Here is a 22,323-nt window from a genome sequence, read left to right as displayed (position 1 = left end):
TTCTTCATTCTGTTTAATTTTTTTTTGACATAAGTTTAATGTGTGTCTAAATGGACACGTGTACTTTTAAAGATTGCAACAAATAAAAGGCCACGATTTCATGTAAGAGTTAATACTATCACATACTGAGGGTTATCATGTGTGCAGCAGCTTCCCTTCCTCTTACAGTGCTAGTTGAAGCCCTTATCTGACAAAGTGGATTCCAAAGAGGAGAGCGAGAGATACCATATCTGTGTGTGTGTGTGTGTGTGTGTGTGTGTGTGTGTGTGTGTGTGTGTGTGTGTGTGTCAGACAAGCTCTGCAACATGGTGGCTGGTAATTTCTCGATGCTGCCAAGTATGGTTACGCCAACGCAGCACAACATGGTTCCTAACGGCGATGATGATGATGCATTGCCAAAGTACCTTTGAGAAGATATAAGGACAATAACACTCATATGGTCCAACTCTTTGGGACATATCAGTCCGCTCCTCTCTCCAAATCAGAAATACTTAAGCTATGTATTATTGTACTGCTGTCCCTCCTCCATTCCAAAAACAATACATGAAATACCAAACAAACAAAAAAAAGTGGCACTGAGTCAAAAGTCAGACATTTAGAGTCTATATCCGGGTGCTTGGCAGGTTAATTCTCCACATTGACTGAAGGATTAAAAGCCCATAGGATTTGGGTGGCCTTGATTTTAGAGTGCCGCTTAATTCTGCATGTAGCTTTCAACATATTTCATTGTACATTAGAAATAATTGAGAAAGTCTCTGTCAAAGGGACTGCAAATGTCCCTAATGCATCACGCAAACACTGGCTTATTGAATGAGGAATCACATCCATAAAGTTTGTTTGTTTTATTTGGATCCCCAGTAGCTTCAGCATCAGCTAAAAGCTATAGGTCTCTAGATGCTCCACCAGTGGCACTTTATGTTAAATCTACACAGTCATTTCTTAGCTTCTTTATCACATTCTATATCACTAACGGTCTTTACAGATCTGGTCCAATTTGTTTTCATACACAAATCGCATTATTCACATCAACGAAGGTTTCAGGAGGACCGGTGAGCCCTTCTTTACACGCTAGTACAACCGCAGGTATAATACTTAAGCGTGTGTACCAGAAAAGCTGCCTGAGGTCCAGAAAAACCCTCTCTAATCAGGTGAAAGCGTCAAGACACCATCAAAATGGATTTTAGATCAATTCTGTTACTACCCTTCACAAAAGGTCCCCCTGTTCAGCTCCATCACCATAACAGGCTGCTTGTGTTTCATCACTGGGGGTGGGGGAAAAAATTGATTCTTAGATGAATCGCAATTCTTTCTAGAACAATGCTATTATATGTGATTATTAAATATATACACTGTATGTATATATTTATTTTTTATTTAAGTTACGGTCTCCAGACATGTAAGAATCAGAAAACAGAGTGACTTTTTTTTTACATCACGCATGGAAATGTATCGAGATGCATCAATAATCGGTTTAGAATCGAATCGTTGTCCTCTTAATCAAATCGTGAGGTGCCCAGAGATTCCACCCCTATTCATTACCATTCATGTTTCAAGTTTTCCACACCCTTAGATGCAAGTTTGTTGGCAGACCCTCTGCTACTACCCCCTGCCTTCTATCTTATTCATCTTGGTGTTTGATCAAGCCCAACTTTATTACTGTCAAGGAGCTGGGAAATGGTGATGTGTGCCTCCTCATGATGACAGAAAAGTGCTTCCTGTAATAGACCACAGACATCCCTTTCCTTATTCCACTCTCCCAGCATTCCAAGAGGAAAACATCAACTAACCTAAGGGTTTAAGATACCAAAACTTATCAGAGTTGGTTTTAAAGGTTTAAGATGACTAAGCCATAACAATAAAGGCTTTTTGATTTTTCCAGTGAGAGTGCCTTGAATTTTTTCAGAGTTTTGCTACATATGATTGTCCCATCCAAAGAGCACGTCAAACAAAAAAATTTGAGTCCTGGAAGCGCTCCTCTACAGACATTTCTAGGAAAACAAACCTGTTCATGTCTGCCAAGGACAAGACATACATCATGCTGTCAGAGCATTTGAATCAGCAAAGAAGAGTGTGAAACAGAGAGAGAGAGAGAGAGAGAGAGAGAGAGACCATTCAAAGATTATAATGGCTGCCAACAATGCCACACTTTGCCAGATTTTGATTATTCTTAAATTAGCCTAACCCAGGTACAAACCAAGTCAACAGCCAAGAGCTGAAGTCAAGGTAGAGCTAGCTACTTCCCAGGCACTGGTAGTAATTAATGAGTGATGAGATGTGCACATTGATGGTGATACCTTCTGTACACCCACGACCTCTCGCTCTATAAATCGTGATAGTGAAAAATGAGATGGTAAGCAATTGAGAGGCGAGTAGACTGCATGCTTTTGGGAAACGGTTCACTTTTGGTAGTTACTTGGATTGGGCAGGCATGTGTGCATGTATACATCTACACAGCACACAAACACACTTCCTGTATAAGTATATAGTATAAGAGTCCTTCATTTTGCAGATGTCTGTAAATTATCATGCAAATACACACATTTCATACAGCATGCCTAAACACATTCATAAAATGCATTTACTTACAACTGATTAACATTTCAATCATCTAAAATTAGAAATGTTTGTACTAATTATTTGCAGTTCAAATGGTTTTATATGACATTCATTCACACATAGCATGTCTTCTTACACTGAGAGTACATTGAAAAGTGAGAGGACTAAAAGGTGATGACATTCTGCACAGGTTCTCAGTGTGACTCAAACCAATTATGTTGTGGGTAAACAGGATTAGCTTCAGATCAATAGGTCAACCCCATGTGAGCGTCTTTCCTCAAAATCAGAGTTGGCTTAGTCATTTTTGCATGACATGACACTGTTATTAAGAATAACAATGCCAGCCATGTGATAGCCTGGCTGCTCTGTTTACCTGCTTCCACGCATTTGTTTCCATAGCTATCCCTTACCATGAGCTCTCTATACTGTAAACAGATTGTTATCCCCTGGCTCTATAGGAAACTGTGTTTAATCCATTTAGATTAACCCTTTACTCCCTTAACACATAGCTAACGACCATTAGACCTATAGGAGAAATAAATCCTCTCTTACACAGTACTCATTATCCAGAAGCTGTATTATGCACATTCTGGTTGATGTAATCTACCATGTGCAGTTCAGAACATCAAACATCCATCTATTATATAAATACACAAACAAGCCATTCACCAAGAAGAAAACAACTGAAACCACCAAAAAAAAGAAAGGTGGATACAACTTTTCGGTTCTATTGTCCATAATCATGATAAGAGATGAACATCAGCAGACAAATATATGAAAGGTGTTCCCAGTCACAGCATGCAGAAGAGCTCACCTCAATCCTGGTCAGTGGCTGACTGTGCCAGCATTTTTCTGTGGGATTCAACCTTTTTACAGCCTTGGAGACAAGACACAGGGAAATAAACAGCCAGGTGTGGAATTAGCAACATAAACTAAACTGACAACGCAATGTATTGGAAAATGTAGTCCAACAGCCAGTTCAATATTGCTCGTGTGATAGGCTACAATACATTATACTCTTGAGGTAAAAGCTCATTGGCAATAAATGCCGATATACAGCTAATCTTGTCTTCATTAAAAATGAATGGAAAAAGAGAACGTAAAATTAATAAGTTATAGGTGGAACTGAGTGACTGTAAGCACCAATAAAGAGACCAAGACCAAGTTTAACAGACCAATGCAACTTCAGGGAAAGGGAAACAGCATGAGAAACCTGAGCTGCTGGGCCCTCTTGTATCTAAAGGCCTCTCAACTGCTCAGACTCCTGTGATTTCACTTTCATACAGAAACTGGTCAAACACGTTTAAACAACGACCATTCCAAATGATTGTGTGGTAATGTAAGTGTTATTTAGAGGCCTGCGTCGGTAGAGCACACACATATAATCTGTGCGGAGTGGTTTTGTGGTTCACCAGCCTCCTTCGCGGCCTGCTGTATCATTCAGGGCCAACTGCCGATGGTTTCCTGGCAGAGCTGCGTTATAAAGGATGGCAACTGGAGGAGTCTTCCAGAAAAAGGGATCTTTTCATAAACCACAGAATAAATCACAACAACTACTGAATCACATTTTTGCAATGACGTAAGCCAAACCCACTGCATAATTGAAAGAGAATAAATATGGTAAACTAACAATTTAAACATTTTAACACAGAAATCCTTAACAAAAGAATAATGGTCTACCATTTTTTTTCAAATGACACCTCAATTTAAGTCCAGAGAAAACACACCATCACAATGGGAATACTGCATCACCTCAGGTATCTTTATTTCACAGAAGCTCATTGGCCGCCCTAAAAGGATAATGTATTGTAAACCAAGCAGATGGAAATAACACATAAAAGAAAAACCTGAATTTCCCAACCAACACTCAGTGATTCACAAACATCTCCCACAATCTAGCCAGGGACAGATGAAGGGCCATGACACAACTGTTGCCCGCTCGGCACCATAGGGAGTTATGTGATTGTGGCCAAAAATGGCCTGCAGTTGTAGCAATGTGTACGTTGATCAAACTTCACCCATCATTCTCTCGTGCATGCACAGAACGTGCATGCATGTAGGTGGACATCTGGCTGTCAGCTTTGGCATTTGCACTATATTCAAGTGCAACTTTTATCTAGAAGCAATCGGTCCCAAAAATGTGTGTCAAACTAGTGCTGTGTCAAGATCCACATACTTACACTTGCTATTCTGAGTGCATTTAAACTGAGTACGGCAAAATGCTGGCTATATGAGTACCTGGATGGTGCACTCATAACGGTAATTTTTTTTAAATGGTGGGCAAATAAGCTGAAGCACATGCAATTAAAACGGCAAGTATACTATTTTTTTTCCAAGGCGGCATACAATTTGGTGGGCAACAATAGGTTGTGGTAATGCGCCGCCCAGTGGCAATTTCCAATTAAAAAAAAGAAGCAGTCAAATGTTGCAATCATCATTTCAAGTGCATAACAGCCGTGTGCGATTTGAGACAAACCTGTCGTAATGTAGGCACTACGCAAGTGAGTAGAGAGTACAAAGTGTACTACATGTACGTGTCCGAATCAACGTATCTGAATTAATGCACGGTATAGAACATGTTCAGTTACTCAGAAAACAAGTTCGGCTACAATATCAACAGTAAATAGGCATTTAAAGTTAATGTGCAGGAACTCAGAGATCGACCATCCTCCCCCAACGATTATCCTTTTCCCCAAGCTCTGTAAAGCCTGCATCAAGTTGGCTAGCAGCCCTCTGCCAGGGGCTTTGGCCAATACTGAGGATTAAAACCCTGCAAGTCTATAAATACACCTAGCAGACCAACGTCAGCATCCAGCCAGCTATTGCACTCACCTCTCACTGCTGGATGGCTGGCATGGATTTGTCCTCTTTCCTGTTTTTCTCTTGCTTTTACTTTCCCCCCCTCTGTCTTTCACTTTCTCAGACTCTCACTACTCTCTTTGGGTTCTTATTTTTTTCCTGTAACTCACTCTCTGTTGGTCTCCCACTCTTCTGTCTTTCCCACTCCCTTCATCTCTCACTCTATCCATCTTGTACTCTCTCGCTTGGCAGGGCCTCTTAATTGGAAACAAGCTGTGAGAGGGCTTTCAGTTTGAGGTTAAAATTGCATCTGACCTGCCTCCTGCTGTATCTTTTCTTCTCTCCGTTGGCTGTTTTACAGGCTTGTACACAGTGGCTGAGTGCAGATGTCTGAAGGATAGAGTGTGGTGAAGAGGGAAGTAAAACGTTGACTCTACCCACTGGCTGGAAACAGCAGGGACTTGACAGGCCGACAAGCACAATGGAGACCTGCTGCAGTTTACTTACAACTCACAAATAAGTGGAATATAACATGACATTTGTAATGCTCTAACAACATGCCCTTTCAATCCAGATAGTTCAGGGAGGATGTGTAAATACGGAGTCTAGCAACACCACCCATTCATTATATGATAAGAGAAAAACATGCATTTTGTTGTTTGCAATTTTTTTAAACAGATCACAATAGTGTTTGACGGTGCTAAGCCTTATTTTCCATCACCCGCATCACGGCACGCCCCAGAAGCATGCGTGAAGCAGCTCTTTGCGCCAGGTCTTTTTTCAACTGCCGGGCAAGAAGTGAAACAGCAGAGTAGCCAATCAATTGACCAAAAGACCCACGATATCTTATTGTCTCCTCTACAACACCATGGATGACGAGGGATTCATCTTGTAGGTGGAAACACAGTTTGACGCCACAGATCCTTTTAAAACAACACTGCATGAAGTTTAACTGCAGGAGTGCTTGGAGTGGAAGGTAGATACTAGCTTAATAAACACAGGACTGTTTTTTCAAGTACTTGTAGAGACAAAATCTGAAAGTCGGGCAGACAAGACGCTCTGCTGCCGGCGTGTTATGGCGCCTGGCGGAGGACGGAACAAAACCGCGGAGCAGCCGGAACGCAGCACAGACGCACCACACTGGAAAAACCAGGTAAGCTACGGACGCAACGACAGCGGCTCTGGAAAATGGTCTCAGGAAGGAACTTGTTTCAGTGGAACAACTGCAACCCGCAAAAGAAAACGCCACATACAATATTAAAAAGGCAGTTTAACTGTTCACACAGTACAGTATTATAAGATATTCAAATTAACTGGAAACATGGTAAAACATAATTTGTTCTAACCAATGAACCGCAGTGTGTACTTTGTCCATAGCAATCCTCATCAGTCAGTCCCAGAACATCCCAGTTAGAGAGCAAACACTTTACAATTATTCCCCGAAAGAACCAAGCAGGCCTACTTTCCAAGTTTTCTTTAAAACTTGTAATTCTCAGCGTGAAGCTTGCTAGCTTAAAGTTTGGTGTTGTTTCCCTGAAGCTAAGGGATTTTGAGGATGGGAACACACAATGAGCGGAAGCGGAGGGACACGGCTAATGTGGCTGATGTCAGGCAATTACTGTATTCTGTAAATTTACTTCCATTTATCCAGACTAATAACACAATAATACAACCCTCGACTCTTCCCCACATATCTAATGTACAGGTATGGTGAAGTGCCAATTCCAGAGAGAAAGAAAGAGAAACTACATGGGTCACAAGCAGACACAAATACCAAATTTAGTATGTCAACAAAGCTGTTAAGATAAAATGTTGTTTATAATTAGTATACACTAGCTGAAAATACACTGAAACTGCAACCAAAACAATAAAAAGGTGTATCATGCAATGCAATGTCCAGATGAATAATTAAATGATGTTCTTTCTTCAAACAGGCAACACATGTATATACATTACACAGTGCATAAAACCCCATATACACTCAAGCCAACATCTGGAGAATCCAGTATAAACTATTACACAAAAATGACATGGCCATTACTTGGTAATTATGTTGAGAGGCTGCATTCAGTCTTTCACAACTTCCTTGTTGTCAGTGGGAGAGGATAAGAGGGATTTGTTGCACAAAGGGCCACAGCCAGGCAGAGAAACTATTACTTCCACCCAGTTAGACCACAGACTGTACTGTCTGACCCATAGGGCTGTGTAACGGGACAGTGCAACTCACTCACAATTATACACGACAACCTGCATAGAGAGCTCAGTCCTACCCACAGTAGATTTGCACTTGAGCAAAATCTGAGGATAAAAGGTTGATCACCGCTTTAAGTGAGATAACATTGTATGGAATAAGCATATTTGTAGTACTATCTAATGCTAAATCTTAACTAGTCAAATTTGTCTAACAAATAGCTGCTTAATCAAGGAGATATTTATAAAGAGCTCAGACCATATAATATCTTCTTCCCGTTTGCAGCATGCTACAACCAGCCTACTTTAACTAGTGTGTTAAAAGGTTCAAACGGGAGATGAATCAGCCCCGTCAGACAAGTTAACCTTTTGTCTTCTCTTCTCTCCCTCCCCCCCCCCAAAAAAAACCCTACCCAACTCTTCTTCATGGCCCACTGTGTTGGTGACAAGTGCAAAGAAGTAATTTAATTCATAAGGCCTAATAGAGAAAGAGAATCAGGAAAATTGTTATTTTACAAAAAGACTGCCCAAAATATGCACATCCCACAGTGTCATACACTTGTAGAGTGGATTATCTACACTGATTACACTTGATATTACTGGACCCATCACTTCTGGAGCATCCTTATACTATCCTCCACAAAAGAGAAAAGGGATAAAACAGGTATGACAGCAACAGGTATGGCACCAAAGTCCAGTGGAGGCAAATGTGAGAGTGGGCTATTAGTGCATACACACATTAAAAAAGGGGACACTGCAATAGATGAGTCCCAATAGCCTCAAACTGTGTTCTGTAAAATCCCTGTACACAGCAAGATATTTTTACCACATCCAGACCAAACAAACCTCTCATAAAAAATGTATACCTGGTTCAGAGATGAACTTTTCACTTTGCCTCTGTTATGTACACTACCCAAAAAAATGTTTCTATTAGGCTGCATTCACACCAAATCAGGCGTCAGGCCTCCCATTCATTTTACTGTGGGTGGTGTGTTTAGGCTGAGACAGTGGAGGTCATAGGGCGATACGCAGCAGCCTGTGGTTAAAAGTTAAAAACTGAATCAATTTTTGAGAAATACAGCCCTGAAGTCACACTGCTGTGACCAATCACGTGACCTCCTGGTGAGACAAAACACAATGGCGTGGGGAACACAATGGAAACACAAATGGGCCATTTAAGTGATACTCTCACACATGGCTTTATTCTACCTGCTGACCTATTTTAATTGATGGAAAGTCCAACGACAGATATTTAAGAGTCATTGCCCTAGACCAAGGCATAGGGTGATTAGATGCAACAGATCAGAAGTGCCCACTATCAACACTTTACACTTTAGTGTAAACCTGCAGAAATCTGAGTTTGGCATTGTGATCCGAAAGAGACAAAAGATGTACTTTCCATGAGGCAGGCACCAACATGCCAAGAATATGTCCAGTTTGAGATTCAAACAACGCTGAGAGACTACTTCAGCATGTTTTTTTTGCTAACTGGATCATAATGACTGAGAGCAGACTTCCATCGGGCTCTGTGTCATCTTTGTTTAGGTCATCTGTGTGGCTTCCCTCCGTGGCACCTCTGTTTGTAACCATATAAGTGTAAGTGACATACAGACTTAAACTTATATAGGGATACCAGCTCAGTGAGAAGGTACAGTAAATTAATTTAACTTAACTTAACGGGAATTGTGCAGTGGACTTGGGATCAAGCCAAAGCCTGTTGGCTGATAGGGATGTGGCTTACTGAGGATATTGATACCGACTGAGAACCACTGAAAATACTTTAGTGTAGCCATGCAATGAAGCTAAGCCGACGAGGGCTAGAGAGATATGCAAAGCCTGTTTCTCCCCCAATGCTACTTAATGACAGGAGGATTCATTTTTCCTTTGGGTTATGGCTCTGATGCCACCCATCTCACTGTGTGAAATCACTCCCTGGCAGCAGAGAGAGCAGATAGCTCATGTCTTAAGAGTGATATGGAGAATGTTATTCTGCTGAGCCAACGAATGAACCTCATAAGCTGATACCTACCTACACAGGCTGACACTAAGATGAGAATGCTCTGAGGATCAATGCTAAGCAAACACATTAGACATCATATGAAAACCCATCCGAAGCAGTTTATGATAGGACGACTGAAAGAAAACACCGAATCCTCACTGTAATCCATGTTGCAGCCAGGTTTCATAGCAGAACCTTTTACATTGAACTTGTTTTTTTGCCCAAACTGAACAACTGACAATAATGCGGTAAAGAGTTTACATGGGGGTCAATCACAACAGGCCCCAAACAACTGAGGGGTCATGCAGGACACGAGATGGGGCCAGGGCATTCCTGGCTGATGCAGTTGGGTTTGTCTGGGAAATGACTGAGCAAACAGGGACCAGAACGGCTTCCCCTTAGTGGCACCAGCGCTTTGTCCCAACTAATCCACTCCAAAGAGCCACAGTCAAACACACAGCGCCACCCAGTCACCAGTAACAACACAGCACAGTCTGGGGGGACACGAAATGAATCCCACTGGCCAAAGTACGGAGACAGACGCCAGTTTGCTCATCAGATTTGGGCACAGAAAACAGCATGGCTTAACTGGAGGAATGAGTGATGATCACAGAGCAACTTTTTGAGGCGATGGAGCCTGTGCAATATTGCCTTCAGCAGGAATGGGTACTACTTACAGGGACTATATTACTGAGGACTTTATATCTTTTCAGCATATTACAGTTGTTGCAAAGTTCCCCATTTACTTGCTTTTAAATAGATGGATAAAAATATCTGTGTGCATCATGATAACTGTTAGCTCAGTGTGTGCATTTTTTGTATTGACAATTTCCTTAGGGAGGATCAGGACTCAATACACTGAAAGGGCAATAAGGTGGAAATGTTGAGAACAAGAGAGCAGATTTATCCACATTAGCAGGCTGTTTAGACAGATGGAGATATCAATTGAATTATGTTAATACAGTGGCTCTTGTGCCTGACATTAGGGCAAATCTACTTATCTGTGCCTCGATGAGTAGTTTGGTAAATAAAGTCATATGATATGAGGACTATTAAAAGCAACAAATCACTGTTGTCCACTAAAGCGTTTCTATTGCTGTTGAGTTAATTAAATGTACAAAATGAAGAATTAAGTCAGGGAAAAGTAGGACCTAGACTGCCCTCTGACCAAGTTCCTTTTATAAATATGTGTACTGCCTCATCTCTGGGAAGTTTAATGAGTAATACAACACTAAACAAAGCAGGAAAGCAAAAAAACAACAGCATGGCAAGACTATATGATCCAAAAATCTGAAAAATATTTACCAGTATAATAAAAGGGTGCTGTAGGAACATGGCTCTTATCAAAGCCATGCCAATTTTTATAAACCACTGTATGAGTTGACTAGGCAGGGGCGGCTGTAAGATTCTGATAGTATGATAACCGTCAGCAAAAATATCAGTTTCACGGTATTGCAATTGGAGCTTTTAAATGTATTATTTTCAAAAATCTAAGCAAAAAGTACTTTTTTTTTCTCTCCATTGAACACAATATATTATTTTTAAACCCACGTCACACTGACAGGGAGCTGGATTTCAAAACTGCACTTTCGGTTCCTGAAGACTCATAAAAAACAGCTCACACCACCAGAACGGTATGATGGAAAATGTTAGTGGTTTTGAAGCCGTGACTTTTTCAAACCGCGGTATACCTTAAAACCAGTAACCTAGAGTTGCTTACAGTATCCGATGGTTACAGAGCCCATCTTAAAAAAAACATAAGGCCCAATACAAGGTGAAAACAAATGTTCGGTCAAAACATTCATGACACTAAACACTTACCTTGTCATTATCAAGGATGTGTAGAGTGGCTTAAAGTGTGAGCTGAATAGTATAGTGTAAATTAAAAAAGGAAAGAGACATTCTTGTTGTAAAGTTAACTGGATAGTACTTACTTGTCGTATTCTGCGTTGTCTTTATCACAGCGTGCATCTTTGTGCTTCTGCCAGTCCTTCCCATGCTTACAGGTGGTGAGGAGGACCACATCCTCTGAGTTATGAACATGATATAAAGCATTCCTAGTGTCTGAACCTATTCCTGTGAGGTACCGCTTCCCCTTAAAAACAAGCATGTACTTCCTATAAGGGGGAATGGTGTTATGTTTCAGGTAGCCCCTTTCACCTCCTGTCCTAGGATGGTCTTTAGAGAAAAGAGGGATAGAAACGTCAAAGTTGGGCCTAAAGTTCTCGGTGCTGATGCTGGCCTTGGCCAACATGGCGAGGCCGATGTCAAAGCCAAGGTCTTCTGTGTAGTCTGGCCAGGTGCCGGAGTATAAGTTGAATATGATGTGGTTTTTGCCCCCATTCCACAGATGAAGGCTCTGGACTTTTGCTTTCAAATTGTGCACATACTGGGGGGAAAGCTGGTCCCGGTCCAGAGTGTCCAAACTCAGAACAAACAGACATGCCTGTCCTGGGTCAGGCGTATATAACATGGATCCTTCGATAGAGGATAATATGTTCTGATAACTTTCTGACATCTTCTCCCCTTTCTGCTGCGGGTAGACGTAAACTTTAAATCCATTCCTCTGACACAGGGAGAAATCAAAGCAGGACTCCATTCTGCAGCGTTTTCCAGTGTAAACGCCTGAGTTCGCGTCCCTCTTCTGTCTGGGAGATATGTGTTCATTGTGACTATCGCTCTGGTCTTGCTCCCAGGAGCTGAACGGCTGCAGGGACGCCGAGAAGCGACGCCACCGCGCCCCGGGATGATAACCGGCGAGACTGCGGTCATCACGCCGGCTGGGACCCTTTCTGGATAGCGGGACTTGTATCCCTCCAAAACAAAACAACAGAATGAGACAAGCGCCGGCGGAGAACAGAGTTAAGTACCGTTTTTTGGCCTGCATGTGTCCTACGATCTGGGGTAAGATAAGTGGCGATAAATCCAAGAAGTCCCCAAGTTTTGGTTTCACCACCTCCTGCGGGAACGCTCCGCCATCTTCCCCCGGGCTGCAAGAGTTGTGCGCTCACGTCTCCCACCTTCTGCTTCAGATGCCTTTCACAAGTCCGGGAACTGATCCAAAGCATGTGGGCGATTTATAATGTGCACCCACTTCGCCTCCTCGTCAACAGTTGTATCGACTAACTGACACCGGTTTCTCCTATACACCAGAGTGACCCGATCCACTTAAAATGAGGATCTCACATTAAAGTGGCACCATACTTTTCTTTGATTAACATTACCTATTCTTTGCAAAAAACGCTCATTTTCTCAACAGCGTGCTCATGGTTAACTAACTAGAACTAAACGGTAACAAATAACAACACAGGACAAAGAGTACAAACTTGACTAACGTTAAAACAGGAGTGTGTGCCAGACTTGTTGCCTGAACTATTGTCCCTACTGATTTTAGAAACCAAGCGGGCACTGGATCCCTAAACATTCAACATACCCAGTTTGAGACGTTGCCATAGCTCTTCACTTGGCTAATGTACCGACAAATAAAGTATCATTAAAATTGTTTGCTACATCTATACAGCGAATTTCTCCATCCGATTTAGCTAGCTAGCAGGCTAACAGAATGGCTAGCTAGTTTCTGAAAACATTCCCTGTTAGCTTGTAAGCTAAGCGGTTGCATCAAAGTAGATTTAACGCTGGTTGGAAGTAAAGACGGGGAAGCAGTCGGTCTTCTTCCTCTAAAAACAACGTCTCTTCATTTATCCACAACTTGTCCTTAGCTCCCGCCACAAAGCGGACAGGCTACTTTATCCGTAAATGTCTCCAGTCGTGTGAAGTGTTTAAGTGGTGGCTCACACACAAAAACAAGAGGTGCTGTGGAGACGGCAAGCCAAGCGGGTAGAGACGGCAGCGGCAGTCCCACCACAACGACGGCTGATGATGTGACGTTCTTCCACGGCGCACGGTGCGTTGCCATTGGCCCGCGTCACATCCGAGGTGGGCGGGGCATCCAGTGCACCCATTCACATCCAGGGAACAGAACAGGGAAGGGACTTATTTACGACAGGGAATTATGATCTGAGATTTGTGGTTTGTTTGTGGTTTAATATGAGAAAAAATTTTTTTATGGCAATCCATGATAGTTAAGTGGGGAACCATCAGAAGTCAACTTTTAATGTAGGCCTATACAATATACATTACAGTAAAATACGGCTACTGGACATCTCACCTCTATGTACATTTAATAGCTGGTTTGGAGCTTTAGATCATATTACAAGATCTTCGTACGCAGTTTTAGCCCAAATTTCCTTTTTTGCAATTGAAAGACTTCTCATGCATATTGAAACTCTGGCATAAATAACAATATTTGTCATTAAAAAAAAATGGAATCAATGTAAATGGAATTGCTCTCCTTTAATACGCATATGTTGATGTTGCTTTTGAGGCTTAACTATGGGTAACTTCAGGAAATGCCCTACAAACACATCGGCTTTACTTCTAAGGAATAGTATAGGTGTAGGTAGGTGTGTGTAGTAAAACATGTTTTAGGTATGACTATCACCTAAATCCAAACAGCCATATCACTCCTATCTGCACTTTACATAACTTATGTTATGGTGACAAAAGTGTTGTGCATAATGATGCAGGAGATACAATCAGTTGTGTCTAGCTCATCATACTGCTGTATTACAGTGCTTGTTGTTTATTGGTTGGTTTGTTTAACTTCTAAGGAAGATGACTTTAAGCAGTTGCAGCACAACCCTTTACAGTACAGTCACCATAAACTATCCAAGCAGAGGACTGGTGGACTGCGACCATGCCCCAATGAGATTTAGGTCTCCCTGTATCAAGAAGTGATCTGCAACTGAGAGATTGGCTATGAATGTTAAAAAAACAACAACAGGATATCTGCAATATTTGTGTGTTGCATTCTGAGACCTTCTGATGCTTTCTTGGTTCTTCATCAACATGTTTGTCCTGCTGAAGTGCCCTTAGAGCAAAACACTGGATCACCAAGTCATACCAGTGCTGCTCTTTAACTGAACATGAACTCTGACCCTTCTGTTGCGAGGATTACGCGAGAAGAGAAATTCATAATTTTCAGCCTAAATAGAAATGCAATGATAGAAATCAGAATCGTTTGCACTGAGAGGAATTGCACCAATGAATGAAGACCAGCAGGACAATGGCACTGCAGTGCATTAGCCAGGTCTTTTCTGGCATGTAGTAAGCCATGATGTGTTTTCACAGCTGCTGTGGTCTGAAAGACTACAAGTGATTTTGCAGAAGCGGGGAAAGAGCAAGGAGGAATGTGAAGCTGCGTTCCTCAGGAGCTGTGGACCAGCTATCTGCACTGCCTCGGTTCCCCATGGACCACTGATCAAAGACAGGGAGGGATATGATGGCCACCTCCTCATTTTTTATCGCCTCCCTTTCTCTTTGTCTTTCCTCTTTCGGTCTCTCTCACCCCACTCCTGCCTTTTCCCTCTCTTATCATCCCCTCTGCTGCTTTCGGGCATTCTTTCCATCCCTTCTCTCTTTCATCCCTTTAACCAATTTACAAGGGGGGTGCCGCTGGTGACTGATGTGAATAGATAGATGTTACTCAGCATTTGCCACTAGAATGATCAGATGTGCTTTGTTTATATGTCACTGAATTTTAATCCAAGCTCTTTAAAGTGGTCTATCCATGTGTAATTGTGACAGTCCCTCACTTGCAGTCTGGAATTTATTTTTGCACTTATTTGGATGCCTCACTTCAAAACCAACGTGATGAAAGTGTAAGAACAAATCAACAAAAATGTAGGCAATTGGATTCAAGGAGGAAAAAACATTTCATAAACATCTGTGGGGTTCTGCTTTTGTCTAACTATTATCTGCAGCTTAATGGGACTGTGGAGATGCTGTCTCCCCGCTGTTGCATTGTGTTTGCTGAGCTGAGCACTGGCCAGATTTAGAGCAGCAGGGTGACTGAGCCAGAGCAGCACTCCCACTATGTAATACACGCAACCATGCCAATATCTAATTTGGATGCACCCAGGTCAGCATAGTTTTCCCAGACAGCCAGTGTGTCAGCCAGCCAAGCAACTAAACAGCCAAATGGAGATTTATTATTTCCTTCTGAGTAGATTTTGAGGTCATTCATTTATGTATATATAACTGCAATGCATTGCAAATTTGTTTATCCCACTCACACATTCAGATAAAAATATTAATGGCAGACATTTGCATGATTACACACATGCAGGCACACAGTCATTTGTATATGTGTGAATGCTATGTACAGTATGTGTGGCTCTTTTATGTAGAGCACAGCCTTGGTTGTGGTAATTTAATGTTCCCTCTTGACGGAGCCTCATCCATCTGTATCGACGCTGAAATGCACAAATCCCATAAGTGTATCAGGTCTCACAGTGAAATGAATGTTTCATGTGACAAATGGAAGTGTCAGTGTCCCAATGCGGAGAGGGCCAGTAGGATCCCCCTCAAGGATTTAAGTGGAGGGCTACCATGCATGTATTATATTAAAGGGCTGGATATAGTGTAAATATGGTAACTTTCTTCAAGTGGGAACAAGTCATGGAAATTAATATTTTTTCAAGTCACAATCCAGTAGCCTCCCAAATTGTTTTAATTTAAGGAATAGTTAGAGATAGATAGAGAAAATGCACTCATTAACGTTCTTGCTGAAAGTGAGATTATGAAATCTATACTACTCTCATATTTGTGCATTAAACATAAAGCTGCAGCAGCCGATTAGCTTGTTCAGCCCACAACCCCCCAACTTGTTGTGTTTAACACTTTACGATTTATGTAGGCCTACGGATTCAACGAACTAGATAGCAAGTGTTAGTGTTTTGTTATGTTTGGACCATAGAGTGTCCATAGCAAAAATAACAATATTTTTTACAGTCTATGGTTTGGACTGAGCCAGTTCTATTCCCCTTTTTCAGTTGTTTAGCTAAGCTAACCAGCTGCTGGATGTCACTTCACATTTAACGACAGATAGAGGGACACAATTTTATCATCAGACCCTCAACAAGTGTATTTCCCACAACAGCAATTCATTAAAATATGCCTTTTACGGATTTCAAAGATCTGGCTCATTTACAGTTGCTTTGCTGTTGATTAATGAGTGTTGTCCCTGTTAAATACATAAATAAATGAAGTCAAAGAAAGAGTAATGATTGCTGCCAGTCATCAATGTCAATACTTGTTTTTCTAAATTAATAACTTCTCACCCTATAAGGTCATTTCAGGGATCAGAGGGTAAAATATTACATTGTATAATTTAATAATTCAATAAGGCTTTGAGGTCAAAACAGGATGGTTGCAAATTCATCCAAACCAAATGTAGGCTACACTCCAAGATTGAATATCACTCAATCACTGATATCATATACAGGGTCCTAAATCACATTTAGCTTATTTAACCAGCAAGCTACATCCTTTGCCTCTTATGAACAATATTCTAAAGCTATGCTAACAGCTTTGAGCTTAATGCTAATGCCAGCACATCAACATGCTCACAAGGACAATGCTAACATGCCGAACTGTTTACCATCTTAGTTTAGTGTGTAAGCATGCTAATATTAGCACTAAAGACAAAAGTATAGCTGATGGTGTAAATGCTATTATGTTTGAAGATATTTGGTCATAAATTATTAGAGACATTACAAATTTGACTGACTGGTGTAGTCACATGAAGGGGATCAACAAAATATGTAGGATTCGACCTCTGCTGACCATGACTGTCTGAAGCTCTTAGTGCCTCACGTTGAATCTCATTATAACATATCTGCAAAAATGCCAATAAGGGTCACAATAAAAGGCTGACTAAATTACATTTTGAAAGTCTGCTACTCTTGCTAGCAATAATTAATGTGATGTCCTACAGTCATAAGGACCTGTCACATAACTTTGAGTGGTAGCACTTTAAAGCTCCCACACACTATTATAAACCTATTAAATCATTCTTGGTAATGAAAAGAATACAAAGACGTCATTGCGCAGAACATGATACAGAATAGTTGTTATTTTCCTTTTTCATTTACATTCAGTAGTTTCCTTAACATACGATTATTTGCATTCACATTACTCTTTATTCATCAAGTGAAGTGCTTGATTTCAGGATCACATTTAAGGAGACATATACATCTATGATGTTGTTTAATGAAGAGAAAAAAGAACAGGTTTCATCATTTATGTGGTATTCATAATTAAAACTGTGCTACAGTATACAAGAGATTTGTGTATTGTGTTGATCAATTCCTATTTTTCTTCCTCTTCCACTTTCTCTGTAGAAAAAAGGATGGTGACTAAACAAGAAGAACAGAGAAAAATACAACCAGCTGGCAGTGTGTGTGTGTGTGTGTGTGTGTGTGTGTGTGTGTGTGTGTGTGTGTGTGTGTGTTCAAGTGCAATCGTGCACGGCAACTTGAGTGTGTTGGAACATCTCAATCACAAAGCAGAGATCAGGTTCAATTACACATGCATTAACTTTTAGGTCTCCATAGGCCTAGAAACCATTTGTATGCTAATACGTATGACAGCAGTAATGACTTGCAATAAAAAATACATCTGCTGCTTGATCAAATCTGATATTAGAGCATTACCACAATCAGTCTTTGCTATTTGTACTGAAACCACTTGTTAGAATCAAATCTCCTTGTGGGAAGTGATTTGGCGTCGAGCAAATCATTGGTGATGCAATAACCCTTCTCCTTTCTTGTCTCTCGGCAGTGTGTGGAAGTGTATTTGCATTTTAGCTTTGTACTTTGGGGAAATTGAACATTCTCTTACGGTGTCAAGTCAAGTCAGCCTACTTTATTTGGGTCAAAATTACTAATTTGTCATAGAGGTCTTTCAAATCTCAACAATATACCCTCCCCCCTCAGACCCTTTAAATAGGGAAAAGGGACAAACATCAAGAAAAGCAGGGGAAGGATTAATCCCCCTTCCAGGATGGACAGACACATAGGTGTCATAAGTATAAAACAGAAGTCGTAGTGAAAAACAAAATGATCGGTTCCAGTCAAAAAGTGTTTTAGTCATGCTAGCGGCTTGGGTCCACCTCTTTAGTCCAGACAGAAATATCAACAACAATTGGATGGATTGCAAATACATTTCGTACAGATATTCATGCTCTCCAGTGGAGGAATCTAAATGACTTTGGTAACATTTCCACAAAGTTGACATTTGTGGTTTTGAATGAAATGTCTAAGCAACTGTCATTTGCCATTACATGTGGAACAAACATGTTCTGTATGTTTGCCACAGTAAAGTTTTAACCAAATTATACCTGCAAACTAATGACATTCTTATCAGCCTCTTTCCAATCAGCAAGTGTTAGCATGCTAACACGCTAACTTAAAATGGTAACCATGAATATGGTAAATACTACACTTGCATTGTCATTGTCGGCATGTTGGTGTTAGCATTTAGCGTGGTTTTTGGGCTGCAACATTTGTTCCTCTCGAGTTATGTATCATACATTATAAAGGTCAGCCCTCTGAGCACATGTCATTTATAGAATGTTGCTTGATATGCAATCATAAATACTCTTCAACATAAAGGAGATTAATTCAATTCATGTAACAATATCAAAGGAAACACAACACAGTTAATCACACAAGCGTTATTAAATACCAGCCTTACATGGCAGCTAATTTGAGCAGTAATTAGATTTGATACATGTCTGTGAAATATTTTCTGAAATGAGAGCAGCGAGACAGAAAGAGTAGGGCAGGGATGGAGGATGTAGCCGGCCTTATTCCAATGAAAGGAGCCTGCTGCTTGCAGCTCTCCCTTCAAGGGCCTGAAAAAGATCAATGAGGAAGAATAGCAGTGGGACTGGACTACAAATTGAGCGGCCTTTAATCACCTCACACAGTTCACAGCGGTGTGAAAGTTCCCGCCATGAAAAGGTTTAATCACTAGCCAAGCTGAATAGAGTCAACTTGCTGCTAATAAAGGGCACTCAGGGCCTAAGGGAACACATGTACACAGGGGTGCGTTTGCTAATGCACCTAGGCACGCACGCACGCACGCACGCATGCACATACACTACATGGATGCCCTTGTATTTGTGCATTCGCATCATCTTTAACATACATGCACAAACAGGACTTTAATATCATCCACTAATGGCTGCTGAATACTCATCATATCCTCCAGTTATTAAAACTCAGAGACAGTCTTTCATGAAAAATGTTATCTAAAGTCTTTAATTTGGGGAGTTTGTTAGCACACAGAGTAGCTCACAGGTAAGAGGCAATCTTCATTTGTCAGCCAACTCAAGCGTTTCACTGACGAATGGTAATTACCCGACCCAACAGTCAATGGCCGCCAGGCGACTCAGGGAGTGAGAACTGAGATCTGTCAGTGTGCTCAATGGGCACAGGGTCATTTGGTCACTGTTCAGTCAACAGCCAAATGAATATATATGTGTTTGGAATACTTCCCTATGGTATAAGATTGCACTGTTGCTGTATTATGTGGTGCCCTTCACCTGCATAGCATTTTATTCATCACAAACGATCTAGTATTTTGCAATAAAAACTATTCTCAAATGAGATTCTTCAAGAACCAATGATGATAACAAGAAGAGAAAATCCTTAAGGCACCAGAAGGTTCAAAGAAGTTGTGTAGTAAGAGACCTCATTAAGTGCAAACCTTTCATGGTGCTTCCCAGAAAAGCCATATGACCCAGGTGCCGCTGGGAATGTGACCTTGGTGTGATGGTAAACGGGTAATAAATCCAGCGGCGGCAGGGACACAGTGTGTAGTTTGTGGACAGCCGGGTCAATGAGGAGGCAAGCTATGAATCCAAATTACACCTGTCTGTCTTTCTCCCTTGTCCCCTCTATAAAACGCAGTGACGCAATGGTGGTCCAGCGGCCTGGCGAGGACATTACGGTAATCGCAGCTCACCTTGCCATATATGTCCCACCTTCCGTCTCCAAGTTCCTTGTTAATCACCACTCTCTACTAATGACTAAAGTAAATGTGTTATGAAGAGAATCTGTAAAATAAAAAATACCCTGAAGCAGAGATTAATTTGCATATCAAAGATAAAATGCAATTAAAATAATGCAGCAGTGGTGGATGAAAAGATAGCGTTGCCTACTATGTGAACATTGACTGATGATGACAGACAGATCTTAAAGACATTAACTGGCTCAAGATTGAGATGAAACTCGCTCTGCCACACAGATAGGTGACAGGTCAAACAAACAGCTCTCTCCATATGACTGTTAATAACCTCTGGCTCACACTGCTTAGAGGAAGTGCCTGCCAGCCTGTTAGACTTATTGGCAATAAAAGTCGGAATTTAAAGGAAACACGAGGGCTAACGCTTAGGCCATTCATCCACGTTGACCACATGTTGGTCGTCAGTTTTTTCAGCCGTGGCAGACACAGTGAGCGGTAGACTCCAGTATTTACAAGCAAGGTCCATTATTTCTCCAGGCAAATTGATTTTATAGATGTTTTAAAAAATGATGCTGTTAAAGTGACTGCAAAGTCCCTTCAGAGGCCTCCAAGGAAACGTGTCAGCTGAAGGCTTCGGGATGTTACATATCTTAGCTGTGGATTTATCTCTGTGGTTTTACACAGTAGCTTGGTTTAATTTCAGTTCAGGCTTATTCTCACTAGTCGATGCCTGCAAATCACTGCATCCCCGTGGAGCCAGAAATCTGCACTCACAGACTGAGTGTAGAAGAGCAGAAGCGAGACAGATAAACTGAAGCTATAGTGGATCTCTGTCGCCATCTAGAGAAACACGCACCCCTTACTGAGATTTAGGATCCGAGTTCCGAGTACAAACGGAACGCACTAAACCCGCTAAACTCAGCACCTGACCCGTTTTGTCTTTGTGGAATGTAATTTACAGTGATTCAGACAAATATATATATATATTTTGATTTACATTCAAAGGTAGTATCACTGCGAGTCCCATCCAACGGTTTGTTGGGAAAAGAACGTTTAAGATAAGGAAATAAAAACACAGATTTCTAAAATATAGCAAATTTTGGTGGCGAAAGTCAAAAAAGTGGGTCATACTTGTGACCGCCCTCCTCCGGCGCGCTGAGGGAACAGAATCAAACACACCCAGTGGAGTCATGTGGTTGGTCATGAGGAAGTAAACAGGGAAGAGAAGATCAGAGCAGAGTAAGTTTTTTTTCTACAACCTAGGACTTTTAAAATGTCGGGCTATATAAATTAAATTACCAAGACGTAAAGGAGTTAGTTTACCACCATTCGTTAGCATCTCTTCATGTGCCGCCGTCTGCAGCATCAAGGCGAACGGTAATCAAAGTAGCTAGCAGAATATATGCTAAGGTTAGCATGCCCATAATAATTTATAATATAAACTACCGTCACACTCCTCAAATTCATCCATTCAATGTTTAACAACCAGTCTATTAACAGCTAAATGAGGGCTTGCAATGTGTGTTGATGTGTCTTCAAGAAACATGGGAATTTCGAAACCTATGGGTGTTTAAATGTTATAAAGAGACATTATAGGACTAACGTTTGAATGAGTCAACATTGCAGTGCAATAGAGCAATTCAAATGCTTGTTGCACTCTATTTCCGGTGAGAAAACCTCCATTCTCCCATAAAGTACTCTGATAATAGTACTATACATTTGCTAGGTAATACTAATGTAATAAGCTATTACCTAAACCACTTGGGAGCATGCTGTTTGTATTTGCCCCTGTCAGGAGGAGTCCTAAGCAGAACCAGTCTAGATGATACCAGGCATTCATTGGGGTGGATGACAAAAATAAAAACTGCATCAAAAGGTCTTTTAACTACCTGTTGTTTTCTTTCTCT

At 41.1% G+C, this 22,323-nt stretch overlaps 2 protein-coding genes across 3 annotated transcripts in view; one reads left to right on the top strand and one right to left on the bottom strand.

Annotated features, from left to right (window-relative positions):
* The window catches only part of LOC116690738 (exostosin-1a), a 40,264-nt gene extending 26,847 nt beyond the window's left edge, over positions 1-13,417 (bottom strand). The window contains exon 1 of the mRNA XM_032517901.1: positions 11,479-13,417. Within this exon, the coding sequence (XP_032373792.1) occupies positions 11,479-12,431 (953 nt within the window). The 5' untranslated portion in view covers positions 12,432-13,417. The remainder of the gene's footprint in view (positions 1-11,478) is intronic.
* An 8,064-nt stretch (positions 13,418-21,481) lies between these two features.
* washc5 (WASH complex subunit 5) overlaps positions 21,482-22,323 on the top strand; it is a 13,967-nt gene continuing 13,125 nt past the window's right edge. The window contains exon 1 of one of the 2 annotated variants that reach the window (XM_032517900.1): positions 21,482-21,655. The gene's annotated coding sequence lies outside the window, so the exon portion shown is untranslated. The remainder of the gene's footprint in view (positions 21,656-22,323) is intronic. The other variant, XM_032517899.1, reaches the window with a different exon arrangement.

Source organism: Etheostoma spectabile, chromosome 6 (genome assembly GCF_008692095.1).
Source record: "Etheostoma spectabile isolate EspeVRDwgs_2016 chromosome 6, UIUC_Espe_1.0, whole genome shotgun sequence".
In the NCBI taxonomy this organism is placed as follows: Eukaryota; Metazoa; Chordata; class Actinopteri; order Perciformes; family Percidae; genus Etheostoma; species Etheostoma spectabile.
This window is presented reverse-complemented; position numbering and strand designations above follow the sequence as displayed.